Raw genomic sequence first — 27,466 nt, 5'->3', positions numbered from 1 at the left:
CCAATGGAATCTGGAAATAGGACTTTAAAAAACCTCCTTAAGAAAATAGCTTTGAAATGAACTTCAACACAAATATGGAGGGCAAGGGTTAATCTCCCCTTTATACTGCTGTTTTTCTCCTACAAATGCTTCCATCTACTCTGCTTCTTTCATTGCTGCATTGTGCAGTATCAAAAATCACAACAGGATTCACATCGTTGCATGTTAGTGAGATGGGCAGCATATAAATTTAGCAAATAAATAAAATCAAATAAAAGTAAAAATATTGTGCAATGCTTTTATTTCTGTTATGTTTATTTATTTTGAGTAATGGCAAATTAGGCTTTGCATTAGCTGTTCTACACCTTTCCATAGGAGAGAGTGCTTAAAAATATTCACTCCTGAGAATGTAGTCCTCATGAAGAAAGATGGTTCCAAAGAATTCTTGACATTTGATGAAATGCCTCCCATTGAGGTGACTGTTGTCACTTTGGAGGGAAGGTCTTTGTAATTACCTTAACCTAATAATATAATCAATTTTGGGGAGAAAGAGTAAGGAAAATAATGTCCTTAACCTTTGTGTCTAAATCTTTTCCCTTTCCTATTCTAGTCTTTGCCCATTTTCTTTGTTCCAAAATTCATTGCTAACCATTGCTAATTCATTGCTAACCATAGATCATCTTAAATTCACCTTGCCTGCTAATGAACTGCAAACTACAATTTTGGAATCAGTATTTAAGCTTCAGTGAAACAACAGTGTTTCATTATGTATAACAACTCATTACACAGGTTATCTTACCTGTTTCTCTGTGAGAATTACTCTCTTCAATAACTGATTTTCAAGTCCTTTCATTGTAACAGTAAAATCAATTACTGATGTTTTAGCATTAATCTCAGGAGTGAAGGCAGGATTGGGCAATTTTGTAGTAATATAAAGTTTAAACGTATTCATAACATCTACTTCTTTATCTCCAACTTTCACCTTAATAAAAATTCAAATCTCATTTCACTGCATTGTTAATAATACAGTTAATAACTGAAAAATATTGTTCAGGAAGGTATGCAAAATTCACGCAACTCAAGATATTTTTAACATTACAGGTCTTAATGGACAGTTTTCTTAACTGACCTGAGTAAAACAAATATTTTAAATATTTTCTAATAAAATATAATTTTTGTCCTCATTTTTTCCCCATTAAATCACTGTTCAATCATTTGACACTTTCTCCCATCCATCCCAATATTTAACTGAAGAGGAAGTACTGCGACATGGGTGAAAATCAAGGAAATTAACCATGTAAATGTACTAACCAATATACTTTCTTCAGTATTTTTATCTATCTATCATCTATCTATCTATCTATCTATCTATCTATCTATCTATCTATCTATCTATTAATATATAATTATTTCAGATTTCTTATCATATTTCTTATCATATGGAAGTTAATTAATTGATCTCCATAGTGTATGGTACAAATTCAATTAGTATTTTATCCCTTTAATATAACATTACAAAAAAAGAAGAGAATGCATTGTGCTTTTGCCACTGATTTGTTTTAGGGGTGGCAAGCTTTGGACAGATCGATGATATGCAATTTCTGAATTCCTTAGTTTAGGGCTGAGAGCATCCCCTTCTCCTCCCCATTGCCATAATCTGATGGTAAATTTGCCCACTATTTTCCACAGAAATGTAAAGTGTAAGACCAAAAATGCAATGATTTTCAAAAGGAGACAGATTGCTGACAAATGCAATTTGATACCTATCAATTGTCCTAGGAAAATTGGAGATCATGTGAAATGGTATTATGTTGGGGGAAAATGGCACTTGTAATGGATATGGTAAATAGATGGAGCAGAATCAACACCATTTAGATACATAATGGTTGCTTCAGATCATTAAAGGGATAGCTTCACTTGGACAAAGGGATGGCTTTACTAGGACAAAAATCTTGGATCTCATTAAAGCATCTCATTAAACCCACAGTAAACCCTTTTTAAATGTGAAGTGAAGCAAAACAAAGCGAAGTAGCCTCATTGCTATGCTTTGCTTCTTCCAGTATTAGCCAAACACAGATTTCTGAGCATGGAAAGAAACTTCCAACTATTGGAAATGTCAGTCCAGAGTAGGATGCTAAGTGCTGTGTTCAGGCAAATCATGCCACTTCTGTACCTCAGTGAGGCAAACTGCAGAATAAACCACTATGTCAAGGAGAATCAAGGCTGCTTCACAAAAGCCTAGTAATTTAAAAAAAAAATATCTCTGAAATGCTGCTACCATTATCTAGTAAAACATTTCTGTCCTTGTAGCAGGTAAGCGGGGGTGGGGGTGGGGGGAAGACTTCCAATGAAACACTGGAAAGGAGTAGGAGGAAAAATGAGAACTTTTCCCCCCAGAGGTTCACAAACAAATAATCTCTTGTCAAAGAGATTTCTGACCTATCTGTTCTTTGGAAGTTGAAGAAACTGGTTACACAATGAAGGGGAAGGTTCATTGTTTGATTATAGAATTTCTTTAAGTGGTTTGTCTCAGAACATTTGTCATATATTTAAACAAAAAACAGAATATAATGAATAACGTAGCTAACCTTGAAAGAGGATCCTGATTTAATGAAGTTCTTTTCTAATATATTATCAAGGGCAGGATCTAATTCTTCCCTGATATCCTCTATTAAAAGTGGCCTTCCCAGAGAGAGGGCATCCTCTAAGTGCGTACGGAAATATTTATGATTCAAAGTTGTCACCTTAGGAATAAAAATAGTTGATTATAAACAAAGGCAATATAGTTGATCTAAGTTCTTATTTTCATTTATTTTTAGAATTTTCTTAAAGTTCTTGTAATCATGTGCCTGCTTAATCTGACGTAAATCTCAGTGAATTTAGGTTACCTTTGTGAGGACTTATATAGGATTTCATAATTCTCTAAATTTCCTTTTATATTTTACTTTATGAGAATTCTTGGAGGCAAGTCTATACTTGAATCCCCACTTCTGTCTGAAAAATATGAACCAGAATTTAAGCAACTTTTTAATGTTCCTATTTTCTAAGGTCAGTGACTTTATCCCAGTGCCTTGTAAAGTACAGTCATGGATTATCTAAGGTGTTTTCAGATTGACAAAATAGCTAGGAAAATTCTGTGAAGACTACAAGTCTTTGTGTTGGATGGGTCTGAGTAGAATTATCTTACTTTTATTACATGAATAAAAGATCCTTTCTTGAAAATACCAAACAAATACCGTGTTTCCCTGAAAATAAGACCCTGTCTTATATTTTTTTGAACCCTGAAATAAGCGCTTGGTCCTATTGCCATGCGCCCAAAAGCCCGGTTGAGCTTATTATCAGGGGATGTCTTATTTTGGGGGAAACAGGGTAGGAGAAGTGGTTACTACCCAAAAAAAACCCCAAACGAGGACAATAAACCACAGGGAAGAAGTGCCATCATGTATCAGATTACAGTGTGACCCATTTATTTATTAACTATTGATTTTTTGTGGCTGCCGAAGTGGCAAACCTGGGGGCATCTCTTCCAGTGACCTGGTTAAGAGAAAAAGTTTAGCTCCTCCTCACCCAAGGAACACTGAGTGTGATGGCTGGGTATTGATTTGCTCTGGCCCCTGCAATGCAGTAACTCTCCTCTTCATATGTAATCATTACTATAGCTGAGTTTTCTGAGATGGGGGAGTGGAAAGGAAACAAGAATTTGAAGGGAATATTAAAATTCTGTAATACTTACTTGTAAATCATTGTCCTTTTCTTTCTGCTTAATCCATGTTTTCCCTTGAGTTTGTGGATCTATCAAAAGCGGGTATCTGGTTGCTTTTGTAACAATGATGCCATTTTGAACTGAGAGTTCATCTCCTGGAAGCCCTTGCAGATTCCACTCACTGATCTAGATATATAGAAGAAGACACAAGATGAATAAGAAAACTGAACCAAACAACAAGAACAATAAGTTCTGAATGCTGCCCTTCTGGAATCCTGGTTACCCTGGACAATTTACTGCTACCATCATTCAACTGTGAAATGGCAGTTAATGCCAGCCCATTGTAAAGATTGCAGTCTCAACATGGAAGTGACATGGTTTATGTACTCAGTGCCACATATGAACCCCTATCTATTTCCCCATCACACATTGACATATTTTTTACTATATTTTCCCCATAAAAATGCCTGGCCTTCCAAAGGGCAAATACCTATAGCATCTCCACAGCTAACTAGGAAATTGTATTAGGTTTTTCAATCACACACGTTTGAATTTCTTTCATTGTAACACTGTCTCCTTTGTAATATAATAGTACTCTGACTCCATTCTCACTCCAGAGGCAACCCAGGATGATTTAAATACGATCTTTGAGGGCGCAATGAATATTCTGTTGCTATTTTACTAACATTTTTACCACGCAGATGCAATTCTTCAACTTCTCACTCTAGTTTAGATATGATAATATCCAGGAATATTTTTACCCAAGCGGTTACTCTGCTCAGCCTTTACACTCAGGCAAAGTTGACACGTACTGAGACAGAATTAGTGAGAAGGAATTTATCAAGCCACTAAAACGTGTTAATGGATTTAGCCAACCACATAGTGAAATGGTCAATAGAATTAAAAATCTAAACTGTAAGAAAACTAATAGAACTGAAGACCTACCGTAGGAGGATCTACCAACATTGAAATGATATTCAGATTTTCGGTAAAAGGGATTTTTCGTGCTCTCATCTCTGTCTCCCATAAGTCTTTAAGCAAGAGATTCCGGAATATCTGATTAAAAGGGCCACAATAGGAAAGGAAGCCTGTGCAAAGTAACACATCTCCCACAAGCCTAGGAAAAATCATGGAATCTTTCATTAAGATACATTTTTTTTAACCTTAAAAAAAAAAGGAATGTGCCAAAGGCATTTTAAAAAGCTTGTTGGAAAAAGGCACTTAAAACAAATCACTTTGATACTTATTTTACTTCTCAGGTTCAAGCTGGAAAGTTTATAGCTTTTTCAAAATGTGCATGATTGACTGCTGAAATGAACAAAGATCCTCCTTGCAATAACTTCTTGCTTCAGTGAGTTGATTAAATGGAACACAGCACAAGGAAGCAGCATTACGATTTCTGACATAACCCTGGCAATTAGTAGCTCTGATTTAAACTCTGAGGAGATGTAAAAAATTAGAAGGATGAAGCCAGACTGACAGATCCTAATTTTGGCTTACATATCTAAGTCTCCATCATAAGAAGGGAGTGAGTCACACTCAAAATTTCATTGTTATCCATCCAGCAGTTATCTGAAGATTATCTATTTCAAATCAGTAATCAGGTCAAATGTCACTAGGCTCAAGGTTGACTCAGCCTTCCATCCTTCTGAGGTGGATAAAATGAGGACCCAAATTGTTGGGGGCAATATGCTGACTCTGTAAACTGCTTAGAGAGGGCTATAAAGCACTGTGAAGTGGTATATAAGTCTAAGTGCTATTGCTATTGCTATTTCTAATCATTTTAGAAGATAAACAGTATGATAAAATAATAAAAAAAACAATTATACTTTATGGATTGAAGACAGACATTGATCTCCATTTTCCTATGACTGCTTTATGTTATTTTATAATGAATACTATTATCACATTGGTCACATACTATACCTGTTTATCTGGGCTCGGAACTCTTTACTTTGTTGAGTCCACCGGATTTTCTCTCCACTCAAGCCATCTATAAGGGCAGAGGCAGCCTGCATCTTTCTCCTGCACATTTCAGCATCATTCAAGAGGTCCTGATATTTGAAATTATATATTACACTTTTCAATGGCTCATCCCAAGAACTGTGCAGGTTGAGCATGCAACTTAAAAATAAATATGTCAACCCCAACATATTTGGCACAGATTCTAGTTGTAAATTTGGGCATGAAGATTACAAAACTGCCACTTTTTTTGCTGGGCATAATTAATTCAGAGCATGCATAGATTAGGAACCTTAAAGGATTTTGTAATTTCACTAACCAAGGATATACCTGCTTATTCACAGAATTTTATTTAGATTACCTACACACTGCCTCCTCCCAATGTCTCTTGGCTGCCAAAGCAACTAATTGCAGAACATTCACTTACTAAAAAGCAAATTAATATAGGTATCCTTGCTAATTCTTTGAGCTTGTCTGGATGCTATAATTATTGTTTAGTTTCTTTTCCCACACCCTAGGCAGAAAAAGGTACACATTCGAATAAAATACTGATCTACAACCATTTGCCATTTTTACTTTCCAAAATGCCTGTTAGAATTACATGAGGCCTAGAAACATTTCTGTAAGTCAAGATAAAACTTGATATTTTCTTTATTTGACAACATTCCAAAGTCTTTCCCCTCCCCTTTGCAACATGCCAACCTCTGATTAAAAGAATTGAAAAGAGAATTTAAATAAGATATGACAAAGATCTGAAGGCACCAAGATCAACAGCCTTAATATTTCTGCTTAAAGTGCTAACTAGAGTTTCAATGAAATTTCAGTATCATACCAATCTCAGAAGCTTGATGGTATGGATATGGAAATGCAAAAGTTGGCAGTGCCAATATCTACTGCCCGATTCCCTTCCCTGCCTCAGAACTGAGGAAGCAAGGACAATGACTAGTTAAGCAAAGAGCATCCAAAATTGCTGAGCAAGAATTTTCCTACCCTAAAATGAAAAGTGCATACAAATAAGAAATAGCAAAATATATGGAATGTGTAATTTGGACATCTTGTTTACCATCTTCTCCTGCATAGCTGCATCAAACTTGGCTTGCACTTTGTCCAGCTCTGCTTGCTTCTCATCTAGCAATGATTGTGCCTTCCCCAATTCTGCATTGGCTATTTTCAAGCGTCCTTCTTGTTTTGCTAAGTTAGTCTAAAAAAATAAATAAAAATGAAGCAGTATGTTTACTAAAAATATTTTTATGTTTAAAATCTTGGAAGAAGCAAGGCATATTTTGAATTCATGTTGGAGAAGATGCCTGAGAATACCATGGACAGCCAAGAAAAAAAAATTAACCTGGTTCCCACTGAAGACACAAATGACCAGGCTCAAATTATCTTCTTTTCAACACATAAAGATATAGCCATCTGGAAAAGACTTTAATATTGGGAAAGGTCGAAGGAAAGAGAAAAAAGATAATAACCAGCAGTAAGGTGGATGGACTCAGTTACAGTAATGATAGGTGAAACATTGGAAGAGATGAAAGACCAGATTAGGGATAGGTTGTCATGGAAAAAATCCATCTTTGTGATTGCTAGAAGCTGAAAATGACTTGATGGTCCATAATCAATCAATTAGTCATTGTAGATATGTTTTTCCTATATTTTTCTATAAAGTGGGGGATAAGATGCAAGTAATTTAGTAGGTAGTTACGATCTAAGTAACCCTTCAATCTCAGAAAATGCTGCTTTGATTCTTATCTTCTATGTAAAGGAAAACTAAGGTGAAAATTTGAAGATAAAACAAGAGATGACTGGGCCTTTGGGCAGCTGACTATTTGCTAGTCTTACAGCCTAGAATATCCTTTCATAATAGTGGCATATGCAGGTCCAAATCACTTTGTATCCAAGTGCTGTTTTGTCACTACATAGTATATGGTCTGATTTTTATGGAGCTACCTGGGTACTTAAATTATTTGTTACAAAGTCTCTGAAACTAAAAGTAGATGAGATACTTGATGTCTCTGTAATTATTCTGTGCAGACAGAAATGATAATACGAATCTGTAATAGATTTCTTCTCATTAACTAGAAATCTTGTTATTTTACCTTAAGAGGCAATACATCTCTGTTTATGCCGTAAAATGTTGCCATGGCCAGGGTCCAAGAAAGTAGCCCTGCCACATTACCACAGACTTTTTTGCCATTCTCAAAAGTATAATCCTCCATTTGAAAATAAGGCTGCAATAATTCAACCATCTCTTCATTGATCATATCCTTGGCAAACTGTTGGAGACTCTGGAGAAATGGTCCACTCATTAGCTGTAAAAAAAACCAGGGGGAAAACACAAAGCATCATTGCCTATAAATTTAATGTTTTTCTTTACCACATTTCCAGATATAATAGTTTTCTGAGCCCATCTCCTCTCTAAATAAAAAAAATCTTCTTTCTTTAAAAAAGTCTCAAAACATTTAACACCATTGTTAGTTCCATTACTGAAATTATGGAGTAAGAAAGGTTAATATGTGGAATGTTTCAAAAGACTTTTTCTGGCTGATTCAGATACCTATTCTCAGTTTATTTATCTGTGATTTTATTATATGACGTTTTGAGGAACAACAAGCTCCACAACTGTGGGGTGGGATGAGGAAGAGATTTTATAATTATGAACATGGCTGAAACGAAGGATTAAAGAACTGTCCTAAGGAAACAGGGGAAGCAAACAGATGAAGTGTAAAATGTTATTGAATCGAATATATTTGAGAAATGCTAATTATATAATATATGAGTAACCCAAATCATATTATTGTTGATTACCTTCTTAAAGAGAGCTAGTTTGACGTAATAGTACCAGGCTAGAAACTGGAGACCACAAGTTCTAGTCCTGCCTTAGACTCAAAGCCAACTGAGCAGAGGTGGTATTCAGCAGGTTCTGACCAGTTCTGGAGAACCGGTAGCAGAAATTTTGAGTAGTTTGGGGAACTGATAAATACCACCTCTGACTGGCCCTGTCCTCATCTATTCTCTGTCTGCCCAGTCCCAGCTGATTGGGAGGAAATAGGGATTTTGCAATAACCTTCTCCTGGAGTGGGGAGGGAATGGAGATTTTACATTATCATTTCCCTGCCAGGCCACCAAGCCACGCCCACCAAGCCATGCCACGCCCACCAAGTCATGCCCACAGAACCGGTAGTGAAAAAAATTGAATCCCACCACTGCAATTGAGTAATTGTGGGGCTTTCATTTTCTCTCAGCCTGAGAAAGGAGGAAATGACAAACCATTTCTGAAAACCCTAGCCAAGAAAACTGCAGAGATTTGTCTAGGCAGTCTCTGGGAACCAGACACAACTGAACAGAAGAAAAAAAAAACTTCTTAAAAAAATTAATTCAAATCACACTGGCATAGTGTGTCTCTGTGTGTGTACGTTAGCATGTATGTGCTTGGGGTAAAACTAACTAACTTTTTCTGGCGCTTGTGGTATTGTGCAATTATTACTTAAGAAAAGAGAAGGTATGAAGGACAGAGGACAATACATCTGAATTGAATACAAAAGTAAAAAGCCAGTACAAGAAAGTATGTTGATGTGATTTGGTCAATTCTGGATAAATGAGGATCAAATCCAAAAATAAATATTGCATATGGAACATATGGATCAAATGGACCAGGAGAAAAGGAAAGGAAATTCTTCTCATTAAATAATGGTTTTTTTTGCTGTAAACATTATACTTAAAAACAAAACATTTGTGAGAATCAGGAACTTTAGATTAGTATATTGTGTTTTTGGCTAAAGAAGGCAAACTTTGAAAACTGAGGACTCCCTCTTCTACAACTGTGCTACAGCTTTGGTACACACTGGAGGTTTTCAAGAAAATATTGGACAACCATTTGTCTGAAATAGTATAAGAAGCCTGGCTAGGTGGCTCAGTGGCTAAGACGCTGAGCTTGTCAATCAGAAAGGCCGGCAGTTCGGCCCAACAATCCAGTGGAAAGACGTCAAAGAAGATATTATATGGATTATAAATTTAAAGTTATTGTCTTTTTTTTTCTTTTTACAAAATGGAATGTATACATAGATATATGTATATTTTAGCAGAGTGGGCAGTGGTTCATACTTAGAATTGTAGTGCATGGTAATTTTGCGGGAAACTGGGTTGAAATAGGTTAGTTTACTAATTGATTAGTTTAAGAAAAAGGATTTTTAAGTCATATATTTAGGGGAGTGGAGGAATTGGATAGAATTGAATAAATGTTAAATTTGGATGTGGGGAGAAGGCTGCTTTGAAATGTTATATTAATATATATAAAAGATTAAATGTTATGTTGTTGTAATAATATACTATAAGTTTGGGGGAGGAGAAAAAGGGCAGATTATTGCGAAAATGGGGGTTATAAGAATATTATGCTAAGGGTCAGTATTTTGAGGAGGGAGTAAGGGAATGGTAAAATATTATGTAATTAGTTATGAATTAGCTTAATGTTGTGAAGAAGTCACAGGGGGGGATGGGTGGTGAGGGGGGGTTAGGGAAGAGGGGGGGAAAAGGGGGGAAAAACTTGTATTTGAAAACTTTTTCAATAAAAAAAAAAAAAGAAAGGCCGGCAGTTCGGCGGTTCGAATCCCTAGTATAGGTCTCCTGCGTGAGCAGGGGGTTGGACTAGATGACCTCCAACATCCCTTCCAACTCTGTTACTGCTATAAGAACTCTTGCCTTGGGCAGGGGGTTGGACTAGAAGACCTTCAAGTTCCATTCCAGCCGTCTGATTTTATGAGATTTCAACCATAGATTTAAAAAATATATTAAAAGTGCTTGGAAATATTGCTTACTTTTAATGATTCACTCCAGGATGGTTTTAAGCAAGGCCTTTCTGGATCCATGGTAACTGGATCAATTTTCTTTTGGAATAGCAATAGACAACAATCCATGATTCTCATAATCAGATGAGGTGGCTTGGCAAGTTTCCGAACTGTTGCAATGTCTGCAGGTTTGATAGTCTAGGGAAAAAAATATTTTTTTAAAACAATACAGTTAAAAGACAAACAGCCGTAGATGCAAGCATTTCGTATTGACTCATCAGTACCAACATTACAATAATGTGGTTAAAATCAGCCTGAAATATAAGATCTAGCAAGAGCATTAATTAAGCCTATAACATGTGCAGGAAAGCAACTAATGACAAACCTCATGCCCACAGGAGGTGTAGATTGACATACAGCTGTTTCTGCATGCACAAGGGAGGTGTCAATCGATTAATGGCAACCGCTTTGGCAAAAAGCAAAAAATGAGAGTTTCTATGGCACAGTAAAATTTTAAACACAGAGTTTGGATCCACCTGGTGGCCAGTAGCTAGTAAGTGTCTCGCAATGGCCGAAGAAGGCATTTTATGGCCATGATTTGCTGTTGTTGTTGGATTACCCAAAGCTGTCTGGACCCATTTCGGAAAATGCTCCTTCATTCTGAAAGCCAAGCACCTATCAGTTCTGCCGATGTAATTGTCTCCGCAATTACAAACAAATTGGTAAACACAATGGGCTTTGGCGCTGATAGGTTGTGCTTCCTTAAATAGCGGCAGCAGTAGCCTATGGGTTTGATGTAATATGTGAAGCTCAGCCCTACTGAATGTTGTTTCAATTCAGGTATTTAAACATGGAGTCATCAGGCATGCTAAAATATATGACTAGTATTTGACTAATATTTTATAAAATTGCTAAGAAACTTTACTCTTCGACATTTAACTCCTATTTCAGCTGCCAAAAAGGACATTGGGAATTTGAAATAGGGAGACACTAATTTTACCAACCATTAAAACCGCTATAATCAAGATGGAAAATAGCGCCTCTCAAATAAACAAGTACTGTATGTGACAAAAAGGTAATACAATTTGGTAACAGCAGGTAATTTAAACTTACCTGGGAACTATTTCGAATTAAGATAACATTCTCTAGTTTCTCACCATAAATTTACAGAAGAATTACACAAGCTGCATTTTTTATATTGCACATTTCATTCGCAAGGCTAAGCGCCACTCACATTCAAAGCGGCTTCAGCTTCTTCTAAGGCTGGTCTGGCTGCCTCCAGCTTTGCCTCCGCTACCACTTTTTCTGAGTCAATTTCATCTACAATCTTCTGGGCTTTGTCCTTTACCCCTTGAACTTCATTCTTCACTTTAGCTGAAGCCTCAGCACTTACAGTCACTTCTGCCAGCACCTAATATAACATTTTTGAAAAGGATGCATTATCATTTACAGAGCAAATCAGTGGTGGGTTGCCCCCAGTTCGGACTGGTTCGCAAGAACCGATAGTAAAACCGGCGGGAGGCTCCGCCCACTGACCCAGATGTCATCAGAAGTTATCTGCGCAAGCGATCCACCCCTGTAGCAAATATCTGAAATTTAGAATGGTAAAGGCCAAAGCTATAGTATGACTGACATTAGGAACTCCCTAGTCTTCCTTGCCTCTTCATTCTCAAGCACACAGTTCCAGAAACAGGAAGAACTTGGCAGGAAACAATGCACTAAATAAGATGTCATTTTCAGCACAATATCAGTAGGGTAAGGTCCTTCCTATTGAAGAATAGTGTATATGTGGTAGATGGAAAATAACATCTATTAAGCCTGTAATTCTTGAACACAATTAATTGATGCATAACTTACCCAAAAAACATTTACTTGTCACCTTATTATTAAAAGCAAACCTAGAAAAAAAAAAACTTTAAATAAAAAAAAATCATTCTTCTCTTTTTTTCACTCAATGGAAAATAATTTGCAGGAAGGAAGGAAGAAAATAAAAAAAAACAGTAATTTCTTCATCAGTTAGTGATACTGCAAGTATTTTGTTTTAAAATGATTTAAAACTACTGAATGGCTTTGGAGAGCCAAGAGGTTCAACCCATCCATTTTCAGTGCATGTTCTAGTTAAGGATAAAAGTCTGCTGGAATTAGTGAGTCAGAAGGCTTAAAATCAAGGTAAGGCAATGTGTCCAGACTCAATGGCGGGAAGCCTCATGAACCAGAAAATGACACTGAAACTACAAATAAGAAGGCAAAGACATAAATCAAGGAAGCCAATCAAGGTAAAGAAGCAAAGGATCACCTCATAAAATCATAGTTGGAAGAGGACTTGCAAAAAATTTGGAGACTTGCATTTTTTTTTTAGGTAGCAAGGTAGGCTCTTAATATACCCTTCTTGATTCTGGACTGTGCATCCCTCCTTTCCTCAGGCACGTTAAGAAGAATTTCTTCTGGGGTAAAAGAGATGCAAAGACAGCACAAAGCACTTCCTCCTTATCCATGTTTCCTATATTATTCTCTACCTTCCCCATGTACTAGAGCAACAAATGCCTTGAATCATATTTTGACACTCTGGAAAAATGTTTTATTTATATCTTGTAGTTTTTCCCAACGCATCTCTTTCTCTGCTTTAGTTTTCTTGACTCCATCCTTACTGACTTCTTTTACCAGTTAGTATATCCCTTTTGTTATCAGTCCTTTCTCCCATTCCCTAAACATCACTTTCATCCAACCCTGCCTTTTTAATGGGAAATTGTAGAGAGCTGTGCAGTTTTCTGCCTGAGGATATATGTAAATATTTGTTTGCTAAGCACACAGTCTGAGCACATAGCCAAAAACTAAGGGCATATAGCAATGCAAGTCAGACAAAAATGTTTCTAGAAATCAGCTCCAGCTTTTCAATATGAAGATGTATGGTTCCAAGGTAAAACTGATTGCTTTATTCTGGTTCCTGGGATTTTCACCTTTAAAAAGAGATCTCTGTTGAGTTAGAATGAAAAGAATCTAAAAATCGTCCTCATTCAATGCTGCCTAAAATAGAGAAGAATGGAGGATTAAATATTGGTAGTAACTGGCTCAATTAACTATTTTCTATTTTTTTTTAAATTAATGCCTTAGCATGACTTTTTGATGAGAACAGGGACCATGCTATCACGGAAAGATAGAGTAATCAGTTTCATTGACATTATGGGTCATCTAAAAGCATAGAGTAATATAGCCCCCACTGTACTTTCCTTTTGGAAGGCCACTACAACCATTTCAACCGGTAACTGTATGGCTAGACAACTGTTTGTTTGTTTTTATGTGTTTTAGGTGTTTATGATCTTAACATAATATATTGTGTATGGTGCTAGATTTTGTGATTTTATTTTCAGTTTAACTGTTCTAAAGTGCCTTGAGTTTATGAACTAGACTAGGATTTAATCAATTACCATAAATAAATAAATAGACTTAACCCAGTTATAACAGTTAAAATAATCATTATGGGAAGGGATCAAGGAAATATGTCATCAGATCAGTTTTGAGTGTTTGTCTGAATTCTGAAGCTGTACAGTATAAAAAGAAGAATAACAACATGAATAGATGGTATTAGGCTTTAGTGAACTTCCATCTATTGCAGATTCTAAAGTGCATATTTTTGAGCAGTGGGGAAAAAATATGGATTGATTCAGGAGGTACCAACATATTTGCTTAAAAACACAGGCCAAACAAATAAAAATCCATGAGCGATGTTCTAATGTGTGCTTATACTTACTTTGTCTGCTTTTACAGAAGCCAATGCCAATTCCTTTTCTTTTACTGCCAGGTCCTGAGAGAGTTTAGCAACAGATTCACTAGCCTCCATTAGTTTAGCAAGCCCTATAACAATAGTCAAAATCCAGATGAAGTTGGCAATCATTTATAGTTCTATTTTGTATTAAGGCAATATTATGAACATAAAATGCCAACATCTTCAACTAAAAGGTGGGTATATGTCTGACCTCTGGACTAGGATTTAGAAGTAGATTCAGATCTCCAGAGAGCTCGGCTAAACAAATCTTATCAATCTATATCTACTTTGCTATTCCTTTTCAGGGTAAGCAACATAGTGTAAAGTACAAAAAGTAGTAAGAGTAAAGAAAAAGTAAACTGAAGAAAATAAATAGGTAATTGAAAAAACAAAAGTTACTAAAGCTAAACCTATTTAATACCAATGCTATCGAATAAATTACCTCATATCTTTCTATCTCAGATTTCACAACAAAATGCTGCTTGAGTTCACAACAATCAAACAGCACTTCATAGTGTGCCTCTTGTTCAAACTTTTCATCTGTTTTGAGGATCTCATCAATTCAATTTAACCGTAATTTAATCCCATCTATTTAATCCATTCACTGATTTTTTTTAACATCATGTTTTGTAATTCAGTCTTTATTCATTCACTTTCTTTGATAGATTATGTACCATTAAGTCAGTGTTAACACTTAATACTTAAAACTTTCTCCAACATGATCTTCCCTACCTGGCCCTTCAGAGCTTTTTATAGTGTACCCCAGTGTTTCTCTATCGACATGTCACAGCTGGGAATTCTGGGAGTTGAAGTCCACCCATAACAAAAGCAATGACACTTATATATCGCTTCACAGTGCTTTACATGCCTCTCTAAGTGGTTTACAGAGTCAGCATATTGCCCCCAACAATTTGGGTCCTCATTTTACCCACCTCGGAAGGATGAAAGGCTGAGTCAACCTTGAGCCTGGTGAGATTTGAACTGCTAAACTGCAGGCAGCTGGCAGGCAGCAGAAATAGCCTGCAGTACTGCTTTCTAACCACTGCGCCACCACAACTCTTAAAGTGGACAAGGTTGAGAAACATTGGTGTATCCATCACTGCTATAATTGAGTGCATCTACCTTTTGCTAAGTCTTGACTTCAACTTAATGGCACATAATGAATCAATCATTATGTACAATTAATTGATTTACATCCTACTTTTCATAACAAATATTTCCAGGATAGTTATACAAGAATAAGAATAAGAATTAACTCCCCCAAAGTAATAAATAATTATAGGAACAGAACAACTGATCCATTTGCAATTTTAAAATCAATTAGTAGAGAAGAGTAAGATATAATCTTATGTTTTTGAAAACAAGTCCAGCTGAGGCTCACTTCTGAATATATTGATATATGATGACATAGTAAAAGGATTGAGAAAATAAAATCTTTGACTTGTACTTACCTATATTCATACGCTCAGCTTGTTCGTTAATGCTGAACAGTTTTTCAGCATAAACTTCTTTGTAGCCATTGATGAAAGAAAGATAAGATTTGGGGGTGACATGAGCTCTTCGGCGATATCTGTAATTTATAATAGTGATACCTCTTTAGATTCAAATGTCATTTAACTATAATGATCTCAAGATATAACCTAGGGTATTAGATTATTATATTACATACATGAATCGCAGTTCTGAACAGTAATTTATGAAGTAAAGTTTGTAAAATAATCATGTTTTCCCTCAAACCAAAATAATGGTTCTATATATAGTTTTCTGTTACATTTCAGTTTGTCAATTGTCACAGTGTGACAGGGTTGCTGTTGAATTGTAAGTATATTTTGCTTTGCAAGGGTGGCAACTGACATAGAAAAATAAGGCAATGGAGGCTTCTAAGCTTTTTACTATATATTAGTGATGTTATTTACAGCAGCCACATGATGTGGTGAATTTTCTTTCATTAGAATTCTTCAAACAGAAGCTGGATATTGATCTATCAGTGATGCTATTATAGATCCTGCCTTGATCAAGAGGTTGGACTAGATGACCTTTAAAATTCTTTCAAATTTATAAATCATGTTGAGATTAAATTGCAAAATGGTTTTTAGGTATATAAAGCTATCTATTTTTTAAAAAGTTATTACAGAATTATACATGGTTAAATATACTACCTTTGAAAATAATTGTCACAGCTTTCTGACACTAGATCATGAAAGATGCCCATAGTTTCTACCACATGAGCTTTAACTTCAGCAGAACAGACAATATTGAAACCTGACAGAAAATATTGTGACACAGCAACCAGTGCTTCCTTGGGCCACTGAGTAAACCAATCCATAGTACATCCAGATATAAGACCAGGAAACTTCAAAGACCGTGCACGAAATTTCTCACCAACCTAGCAAAAGTAAGAAATGAACAAAAAATGACATATCAATGAAATATATTTATGGGAAATATAGCAGATGATGATGATAATCATCATCATCATGATTTATTAAACTTATCAGCTGTCTGACTTATATACAGTTTCAAGTGCAATATTGTTTCATATAAAAAAAGCTGGGGCTATACACATAGTCTAAGTTCATACACTGTGTTAAATCTATGGATTAACCACAATAAACAATGTGTTTATTTATAAGGCACTAAGGATATTCATGTTAACTATGTTCATATAACATTCCAAGGAAATCACATTATTGCTTGGTATAAATACGAACCAATCTGCACAAGATCTATAATATCATAAAATCTCATTGGAGACAGGAGAATAAAGGCTCCTATGAAATCTTTCATATTTTAATATAAGTATTTTAGAATGTAAGCTGTTAATTATAATAAATAGTAATTGCTGATTAAATCATTTAAGAGAGGAACAAAATATTAGAAACACAATTCTAACAATGCTTGTAGGTATTTTTTTTTTAAATGCAGATTTATGTTGAATATTGCCATACAACATAAATGCTGTGCTATGTCTAGATCTGGAATAAATAGGTCTAGAATATTATTTGTAATCTTAAGAAAGGAAATACTTCTGAATTTTACTTTAAACTTCTGTGTGTGCTATTTGGGAGTGGCACTTACTTCCAAACAGCATGTACAGAATTGGGTTGCATATCCCAATTTTATTCTGTACTTTATATATACAGCAGTCTATTTTAACTTAGTAGAAACAAGCCCACAAAAATGACTGTAGAATTAAACTTGCAGGATAATACAGATTTCTTTAGAACTTTACTTTTTTTTAAAAAAAAATCTTACTTATAAATTATTAGAATTTCTCAGTGGCTTTAGAATGACAAAAAACAATAAATCCCTATTTACGATCCTGCAATCCCTTAATAAATACACACACACACACAAACTCACACACTACTAAAACTCTCCTGTTTGTAACTTTCAATTGGGTAACGTGCATCATAGGGCAAAAGTTTTTGAAATAACATATAGTCCTCAACTTACAAGCATTCATTTAGTGATCGTTCGAAGTTACAATGGCACTGAAAAATGTGATTTACGACTACGTTTCACATTTATGACCCTTGCAGCATCCCCATGGTCACTTGAACAAATCCGGGTGTTTAGCAACTGGCATGTATTTATGACTTCTAACTTCACAGCTGGCTTCCAACAAGCAAAGTGCAACAAGGGTAGCCAGAGTCGCTTAACAACTGTAGTGATTGGCTTAACAATTGTGGCAATAAAATTCATAAAATGGGATACAACTCACTTAACTGCCTTGCTTAGCAATGGAAATTTTGGGCTCAATTGTAGTCGTAAGTTGCGGACCACCTATACCTTAAACGGGTTGACTTAATGCATTAAAAGTCTGGGAACCATTAGTCCCATAAGATTGAAATCTGTTGAGGATCAGTGGTGAAATCCAGCTGGATCTATCCGGCTTGCACGATCCAGTATGGCTGGTGGCGGGACACTCTGCCCACCTGCCCGGACGTCATCACGTCCCATTTTTTACCCTCTGCTCATGAGCAGAAGGCTCTGTGCATGCGTGGAAGAGGTGCGTGTGCTCACATTTGCAATCCATTAGCGAAGGTAAGTGCATTTCAACCCTATTGAGGATGTGGCTATTTTAGCACCATCCTGATGATATGGTCAGCCATAATTCCGTGATTATCATTTCCAATGTTCCCTGCCAACTTCCTATGAGGGAAGTCAATGAGAAAGCCAACAGTAAGTCAGAAGTTGCTCCGGTTCCCACTGCTTTTTTGCCTGCCCATGATCATTCTGCTTATCTGTTTAGGCAAGGAGATATCTCTGAAATGAAGATCTAATGGGTCACTGGTTGTCTAAATATATATTTAAAGGAAACTCACAGGAGAAAAGCAGAGTACTACATGGAGGTTTTTCCTTGACCGTGATATAAAATATTCATAAAGATTATCAAAAGTTGGGGGAACTCGTGCCAGCTCTTTTTTCATTACAGATATAAGTCCTTGAGTTATTTCATCCAGTTCATCTCGAGGAAATAAATTGGAGATCTTATCAGGAAAAGCAAAAATCAGAGAAAAAAGACATTTATGAATATTATTAAAATACCACAGTTTTTAATTTATAGATTCCAAGACTCTCCTAATTCGGGAGACATTGGCTTCAGGTTATAATTCATAAGTAACTGAGGTTCACTAATGTATTTATAAAAATATATGTCAAGAAATAATGAAGCATAGATATTCAAGTCCACAGTATTCAAAATGTTGCACATTGTCTTTTGGGCTTGGGATTTTATTCTTTCCAATGCTTACAGCTAGTTCAAAATATTGAAGCTTCTAGAAATATTAACTTTATTTAGATGATAAATGAATAATAATAAGTTATAACAAATATACTCTGCTGGAAAAAAATGGGTACTGATCAGCTAAAGATTTACTAGGTTTCATTCTCTTATAAAGGTCTATTGCTTCCATATGTATTTCTTGTGAGACAAAAAAGGTCATACCACTTTATGATTACTATCAGATTACTATCAATGAATAAATTAAATTTCAGATTTTCAAATGAATACAATAAAAGTAGCTTTTGAATAAAACCCAGCAACTTCCAAAGTGATTCAGAGGTGTAATTTTTTGTTTTATGAATCATCGTATCAGGGTCTTAATCAAGATGAAGCTTATTTAACCATAAGTAAAAATGTAATAATCAGCATAACAGCAACATCTATAGTGATTTGAAATCCTAACCTCTCCGGAAGAAAGCAGATTATTAAGATATTCAAGAAATGCTTCATCTTTTATTTCATTGTCTGTGAAAATAAATGTGATTCCTTTTCCCTCAGCGCCAGCAACTCTATATAAATTCTTTAAGTCATCTGTTAGATTGGTCACATTGTAGGACCTGAGAGAAGAAAGCAAACCAACAAGCAAATTTAACCTGCAGTACAAATTCTTCAGGTATAAGTTTAGCAAATATGAAATCATTAAAGCAGGTATGGGAGGTGAGAAGACTTCCATATGCAACTAGAAATGCTCCCTTTAGGACTTATATCCACAAAAACATTTTGTTGCATATTTTATTGGAGAGTGTTACTGAAATGGAACTTCTGAAACCACTCAAGCAAAAATGAGAAAAAGTATTGTTCCTAAAGTTTATGCTCTTCATTGCCCACATATTAATGTCAAAGTGTGGGAAAGAAACAAAATGCGTTTAAGCTCTTAATACATAAAGGCACATCTGATTCAATAGCTAAAAAAGGAAAGCTGTTTGGGATGGCTGCCAGGACTGGACTATAACAACTGAAAGATATAATTTGTGCAAATGGAATGTAAACAAAGAAAAGGATGTGGAATTGGATTATGTGTTAAAAATAAGCCAAATTTAAAATTAAACTTGGTTCCAGGATATCTACAAAGATTCTCCGTCATCCAGGTAAAGTTGAGTCATGGTAACTGGAGCTTTTTTTTTTTTAAATGTTTCGCTGCTTATCCAAGTAGCTTCTCCATTGTGAGCTATTGATAATTCCAGGATATTTTTACGCAAAATCTTTTCACCATTTTAGAAGAAAGTAAGGTTATCTTTATATAAATTAGACACAATGCCATCATGAATCAGCTGTGAACCAACAGTTATATTAGTTATATTATCATTCTGTTTGAACTATAACTCACATCTACTGACCACATTGTCTCACTGATGCATTATAATACTTAACCCTGCAGCATAGCCTCAAAATATATGCCAAATTCTAACCTTAAATAGGTTGAGTTATTATCAATCATTAATCATATCAATGTGATCAATTTAAAATGTAATGATTTTTCTGCATTATAAGAATGCCAGTAAAAAAATATCATATGCAAAGTATCAATGCAGTTAAAAGAATTCAAGAATAAAAGAAAATCTGTATATTTGTTAATCTGAGTGTCATCACAAATGAAATTAATTTTTTGTTTATCGCTAGATGGCATATAAATATTATAGTTTAATATATTGTAACTCTTAACATTATAGTTGGTTGCACAGTCAGGCAGATATTAGATTGCATTTGGCATTTTTATCTACCTATGAAGTCCTTCCCAAAGATCTGGGAAAGGCATCTGAGAAAGAACTTCCAGTCATACCTAGTCTTTTATAAGTATCATGCCAAGTGCTATTTGAAAAGATGTATTATAAGCAGAGGGCAGAACAAGAATTCCTCCACGTGCCTAGAAATTCTTTCCTCAGTTTTGTCATTTTTTAAAATATGTGGTTTAATATGACTCAATAGTAGAGCATATAATCATTTAATATGATAACAGTGGTCCTGAATACATATAAATACCTTCTACCTTCATCACAAATCATCATAATCTTTTAATGACCCCATAATCCCTTGCGGTATGGAGTCTGGGCAACTGAATGGAACTAGCAGAGTGTTTACTGGCCGGATGCCCTTCCTGTCACCAGTGTGGAGTTTTGTTCAGCAGATATATTCTCATTGTGTCCAGAGAGAGAAATATCTGTCTCTACCTAGGATCGAACTCACAGCCTCCTGATTGTGAGACAAGAGCTCCTCCTCTAGATAACTGCACCACTCCTACCTTCATCACAAATAGGAGCCTCTAATTCTGTATGGAAACTCAATCATTTTGGTTAAGTAAATGTTTCTGACCTTGTTAAAGTTATCTGAAAGATTTTGTATCCAGCTATAAAAGAAGCAAGCCTGGAAAGACTCTGTTTTCCAGAACCACCAACTCCTACAAGTAAAGCATTTCCACACGCTGTCCGAATTATTCGGGAGATCTACAATATTAAAAGAAAAGAAGGACATGCAGTGTATGCTAAACTCATTGCATAAGGATGGAAAAGTTGAATCATAGCCTAAGCCTATTTTTAAAGATTTTATTTTATTTTATTTTGGTTGGATTTATATTCTTTTCTTCAGGATGTGTAATAGGGAAATAAAATTCAAACTTCATTTTAGTTTCAAAACAAACGTGAGGAGTAGGTGGGACTAGGAGTATGACTGGCTTAAAGTCACCCAGTTAGTTTCCTCAGCCAAGAATGGATTCAAGCCTTAGTCTCTCCTGTCCTAGCCACTACATTACGCTGAAGATTTATTTTTTAAGAAAAGGAATTTTGTCAGTTTTTAATAGATCTTTTCCAAGCAATAAAAAGAAGATAAAAAATATTCTTCTTTGAGGATGGTGTATATCAGTGGTGGGTTGCCCCTGGTTCGCACCAGTTCTATAGAACCAGTAGTAAAACTGGTGGGAGGCTCCGCCCACCGACACCGATGTCATCAGAACGCTTCTGTGCATGCGCAGAAGCGCCCACAAGTGAGCGAGCAAAGAGAGCATATGCGCGCAGCCCCATTGCGAACCGATAGTAAAGGTAAGTAGAACCCACCCCTGGTGTACATCTCTGTGTGCATTTGTATATCTCAAAGGAACTTCATAGAAACTTTCTCTGAATTGTGTTGTAAAAAACAATAGTTAAATTTTATTATACAATTCCAATGCATATACAGTATTTACAAAATCCCACACTGAAATCTCCTCCACAGCAGTGGTTCTCAACCATTTGGCGCCAGGAACCAGTTTTGTGGAAGACAATTTTTCCACGGACTGGGGGCAATTGTTTTTATTTCACTCACTCACCTGCCACTCACCTTTAGCTGTGTGGCCCAGTTCCTAACAGGCCATAGCCCAGCACCGGTCCATGGCCCAGGGGTTGAGAAACTCTGCACTACAGAATTGCTTTTATGTCCCTTTGAGTTTTATAGGTAATTCTATAACTTTTCTGCGGGTAAAATATAGACCTAATAATCTTTAATTGATACCATAATCGAAATTAAATACCACATTTATATCTAACAAATTAACTAATTCCTTAAAATAATATGCAGCCCTTCAAAACAGTGTTTCCAGGAGAGCTAATAATTTCCATTACATGGTCACCTACAAGAAAGAGTTTTCCCAGTAATGGCAAATCAGGAGGATAGTCTGTATCAACATATCTGTAAGGCTAAAAACATCATTATCATTATCACTTCCTTCATACCACCATCATGTTAAAAAACACTATTAGTTTTTGAATTCTTAATAATTGGCTTTCATTTATTTACATTATTTACTTTTGCTGAAATTGATAAAATGTAGAATCGGCATAATCCAAATGAATGATTTGAAATGAAGTTTACATTTAGAGTTAAAGACACAAACCTTAACAAGATGTGTGATAGCATCTTTGAAAAACACCAGATCAAGCAATCCACCTCGAACATTTTCATTATATTGTCTTTGGTAGAACTGTAATTTATCAGATAAAAATTCAAAAGATGGAACCTAATGGTAAAGATAATAAGAATGTTAAAACTACCATTTTTTTTAAAAAAAAAAAATTAGTCACCATTGCAATCAATAAATCACTAAAATTGAAAAAAAAAAGTCTTTCCCCAAAGAATTTAAACCTACACAAACAAACAAAATCAACAAACAAAAGCCTAGATAGGAGGTTACCTTAAATAAGCATGTCAGATAAGACAGATAGAAGCATAGATAAAGAGGCTATTGTGTATGGTGGTGAGATTAATAATCTGTTTCAAAAAATTAACATGATTTAAAAGATTAAAGAAAGGTAAATATAATGTAAAGCAGTGGTGAAATCCAATTTTTTTTACTACCGGTTCTGTGGGCAGGGCTTGGTGGGTATGGTGCGGCTTGGTGGACGTGGTAGGGGAAGGATACTGCAAAATCTCCATTCCCACCCCACTCCAGGGGAAGGATACTGCAAAATCCCCATTCCCACCCCACTCTGGGGCCAGCCAGAGGTGGTATTTCAATCAAAATTTCCACTACTGGTTCTCCGAACTGCTCAAAATTTCTGCTACCAGTTCTCCAGAACCTGTCAGAACCTGCTGAATTTCACCCCTGATGTATAGGTTAAGGCGGTGGCGTGACCTTGAGCCAGTCACTTTCTGTTAGTCTTAGGGTGGCAGCAATGGCAAACCACATCTGAAAAACCTTGCCAAGAAACTGCATGGACCTGTTCAGGCATTCTCCAACAATTGCACATGATTGAATGGAAGGGGGTGGGGGGGGGGGAGAGAACATACTACCAAAAAGTAAAGTCAGACATGATATAATTTATTCAATTATACAATATATCACAGGATAATATTTGTTATAATATGTATAGTTATTATAATATATATTAATTATAGAAATGTCATCACATAAATGCAGAGAAATCAGGCAGGTACCCACATTGGTTTTCTAGACACAAACTTTATTAAAATAACTTTCCTTCCCTAATTACTTGATTGCATTTTGTAAACCCTGATATCTTCTCTCTCTTGTTCCAGTGCTGTAGGCAGCACACTCTTATACCATGCACAGTAACCTCTTTATTCATGTTTGCATCTGTCTTATTCCACTGGCTATCGCTTTTTTAGCTATAATAGCTGGCCTGCGTCAATTAACCTTGGGTTTGCACTAGTTGGATTTTCAACCTGCACGTTCCTTTCTAATAATTGCTCTTCTCTATGACAGCTTCCTGAACATAGCCACTACACAATTTCTATCCTGACATTTCTTGTAGTTTAAGTGCATCATAAGTGTAAATCATAAGAAAGATTATGAAAATTAGGTTATTCTTGAGATCATATTTCTGTATGAGCCATGACAACTTTTTTGTTGGTGGCAACTTACAAATATGCTTAATAAATAATAAAATAATGAAGTTGATATATTTCTGTACTATTTTCCAGCACACTGCTCATCTCAATTTTTCTGTATTCTCTACTCTATTACTTTCTGTGGTTTCTATGGCTAAGAATGCTTGTTTTGACAAAACAAGCTTTACATTCTGTCACCAAGAAAACTAAGAAAAAGAAGCTCAGACCCTTTGTTTATTAATAAGATGATCTTTTGGAGCATTACCATCCATTTTATCATGAGTTTGTACAAGCAAAAAAAAAAAAAGTTTCTTTCTTAGCCTAATTTTTTGGAAAAACAGGTGACTGGTGAGGAGGCAATGGTTGTAGGTGACATCCAGCACATTCTAATTATTCTTCAGTACCACTTGTGTTTACTAACACAAGGGAATATAGACTAATCACACTCCACAAGAAATTCCATCAACAGACACATTGATCTACAACCAGTCTATGAACCCCTCAGAATCCAAATCAACTACACCAACCAGAAACAGCACTAACCCTTAAGCAACCCACGCAACCCCCCCACCAGCAGTTCACCTCCCAATGACCTGATGTAATTTCCTTATCACAAGACCCATCACAAGACTCACTGATGACACACAGCTGACCCATCACAAGACCCTTACATTACGCATCCACAATTGAAGCCATTATAAACAGAAGAACACTGACATCCTCTAAACTCCACTGAAGATATTACCTAGTCCAGGGGTCAGCAACCTGCAGCTCTGGAGCATTGATGATGTTACCTAGTTAGGATAATGAAAAGTTTGCAAGAAAACAAGCAAGCTCAGAGAGCACCAAGGACTCCTCATTTCAACCCTGAGCTACAAATATTTTCCTTTATTGGAACTTTTTCTATGTTTGGAAGTACCACATGCAATTGGCGCTAATCTTGAACATTATAGAGAGTTATTGCAAATATTTATTATGCTGGAATGTAATGGGTACACTTCATGCAGTTTTCAACTATGGATTTCAATTTTATGTAACTCTATTCATTATATTTTTGCAATTACCCATCCTAGATTCAAGAAAAGATACAAAAATAAAAATCTATGTAAATACCGCTTCATAAATTTTGGGTGCTTCAAACACATAATCTTCTGGTTCTTCACCTGTTGGCTCAGGCATATCCCGCAAAAAATCAACAAAATATGGTTCAGCTGGAACTTGTGGTACTAAGTTTGGATCCACATGTTCTTCAATTACTCTACCAAAATTTCTGTCAAACCATTCTTCATCATCTTCGGTAATAAATCTGCAAGGAACAAATTTAGTCATTATAAATGCAAAACTCCCTCTAATTTTGGATTAAGTAACTATGTAAACACAATGAGAACAAAATCATTTCAGTAACATTCATATCATTCTTAGAACTAGATACATAATATATTTCTGAATGAAGCCAAAGCTACAATTTAGGACCATACTTCATCATGAAGTAAACTGGTATGTTTAAAGTTTTCTTATCAACTATCTTGTAATACAGGCTCTTTTTATAACAAAAGACAACATTCTCATCCTCTACTTAACTTCAGCTGTCCATGTGTTTTCCTGCCAAACTTAAGAAGTAATATTCTCTAAATCAGCATTTTTCATTGCTGGATGCAAGATTCTGGATGTTGAAGTCCAAACATCTTAAAGTTGGCAAGATTATAAAATACTGTTCTAACTTGTGATGGATCAAGTGGTGCTGTCTAGTTTGCCTACTTTTCTTCATTTTACTGTATTGTAGAAAAATGTCTCCCTTCCAGATACTGTTCCCCATGGTAGGAACATACCCTCCCATTTAATTACTGGTTACTGCCCTCCATGGCTATTTCATCTTGGGCTACTGGACCAGTGAATCACTGTTCACAACAAATAATAATAACAAAACAGCATGCCAACTACTCGTATGTAAAAACTGAGTTTGATCAAATTCAGAGACACATTACTACATAGCAGTTCATTTGTTCCTTTAGACTCCTACCCCAAATCCAGTTTAGAGAAACCAAAATGGAGTATTCACTACATCTGAACTTTACATACTTTCTGTTACATGGCAAGAGGCCACCCAGATCTTCCATGGATCTTGTTTTCCTTTGCTTTCAGCACCACTGGATGTCAATTTAACCATGACATAGAAGTCTAAATGGGAGGAGCTCAAATTCCTCTCCTTGACCTGTGGTATAAAGACAGCTACTGATTGGCAGCTGGAAAGGGCAGAGGTGGAAAAATATTGAAAAAGACCTTCTGCTTCCATCACCACCTTTTCCATTTCTGACCTTCTGGAAATATGGGGTTTATTGCTCTCCTCTAGCAGTTCTGTGGTGATATAAGACATCCTAAATTGCTATGTCAAGTCTCCTTACATCAGCCTTCTGAAGTACTAGCCAAGTTGAAACAGAGACAGGAAAAATGGAGGGGAGAAGACGACAGTTGAAATTTTTTTCAACATATGAAGTCCCTCTCCATTTTCCTATGATGGAAAGGAAAAATAATAATTTAAAAGATAAATAAATAAATAAAATCTCTTAAAATGTCCAGGTCCTTCAAAGCAGAGTCAAAATAGATATATTAGACTCTGCCTGCTCATTCGCCCCCTGTTTTCCCTAACACATTGCAAAAGCAACTTGTACAGGGTGTACATTTGCAGTTTTGTTTTTGTAGCTTTGTTTTGGGGTTCCAAATTCATCTTTGGAATCTGGATTTCAGAATGAAAACCAAATAGAAAGTGGCTGATTCCTTCTCTTATTACTTGTAATGCTTCAGTAAATAGTCATACCTGTCAGCAATTACACGGGTACATTCATGTTTAAATAGAGACAGAAGTGTATGAATATTAGTACATTCTTCTGATTTAATTGTTAACATGCCTTGCCAAATTCTGGAAAGATCACGCAGGTTGAAGATATAATGAAATTTGGATGGTGTAGGCAGCATCTTTATCTATAACAGAAATATATATAAATGTATGTGTATTTGTTAAAGTTCTCATAATGCAGAAGTGAAAAGCATGTACATAGGTTCCCATGTAGAATTGTCTTCCTTATACACTAGCACAAGTACAATGTATTCAGTATGTTTTAAACTGTTGGTACATGGGAAATATATCTTACCTGTGAATTTCTTTTTGAGTGAAT

The 27,466-nt window shown here is 35.6% G+C and overlaps 1 protein-coding gene across 1 annotated transcript in view; it reads right to left on the bottom strand.

Annotated features, from left to right (window-relative positions):
• The window catches only part of DNAH8 (dynein axonemal heavy chain 8), a 133,090-nt gene that overhangs the window by 26,073 nt on the left and 79,551 nt on the right, over positions 1 to 27,466 (bottom strand). The window contains exons 59-76 of the mRNA XM_034428025.2: positions 27,109 to 27,272; positions 25,407 to 25,599; positions 22,840 to 22,962; positions 21,288 to 21,418; positions 19,381 to 19,534; positions 18,517 to 18,681; positions 16,348 to 16,574; positions 15,640 to 15,758; positions 14,174 to 14,277; positions 11,660 to 11,836; positions 10,456 to 10,623; positions 7,741 to 7,953; positions 6,708 to 6,845; positions 5,609 to 5,736; positions 4,628 to 4,799; positions 3,713 to 3,868; positions 2,568 to 2,723; positions 779 to 961 (exon numbers count right to left, since the gene is read on the bottom strand). Of these exons, the coding sequence (XP_034283916.2) occupies positions 779 to 961; positions 2,568 to 2,723; positions 3,713 to 3,868; positions 4,628 to 4,799; positions 5,609 to 5,736; positions 6,708 to 6,845; positions 7,741 to 7,953; positions 10,456 to 10,623; positions 11,660 to 11,836; positions 14,174 to 14,277; positions 15,640 to 15,758; positions 16,348 to 16,574; positions 18,517 to 18,681; positions 19,381 to 19,534; positions 21,288 to 21,418; positions 22,840 to 22,962; positions 25,407 to 25,599; positions 27,109 to 27,272 (2,871 nt within the window). The remainder of the gene's footprint in view (positions 1 to 778; positions 962 to 2,567; positions 2,724 to 3,712; positions 3,869 to 4,627; positions 4,800 to 5,608; positions 5,737 to 6,707; positions 6,846 to 7,740; positions 7,954 to 10,455; positions 10,624 to 11,659; positions 11,837 to 14,173; positions 14,278 to 15,639; positions 15,759 to 16,347; positions 16,575 to 18,516; positions 18,682 to 19,380; positions 19,535 to 21,287; positions 21,419 to 22,839; positions 22,963 to 25,406; positions 25,600 to 27,108; positions 27,273 to 27,466) is intronic.

This window comes from Pantherophis guttatus, chromosome 1, assembly GCF_059756535.1.
Source record: "Pantherophis guttatus breed Tessera chromosome 1, ASM5975653v1, whole genome shotgun sequence".
Taxonomy (NCBI): Eukaryota; Metazoa; Chordata; class Lepidosauria; order Squamata; family Colubridae; genus Pantherophis; species Pantherophis guttatus.
The sequence above is the reverse complement of the archived record's forward strand: the minus strand, read 5'-3'. Positions and strand labels throughout refer to the sequence as shown.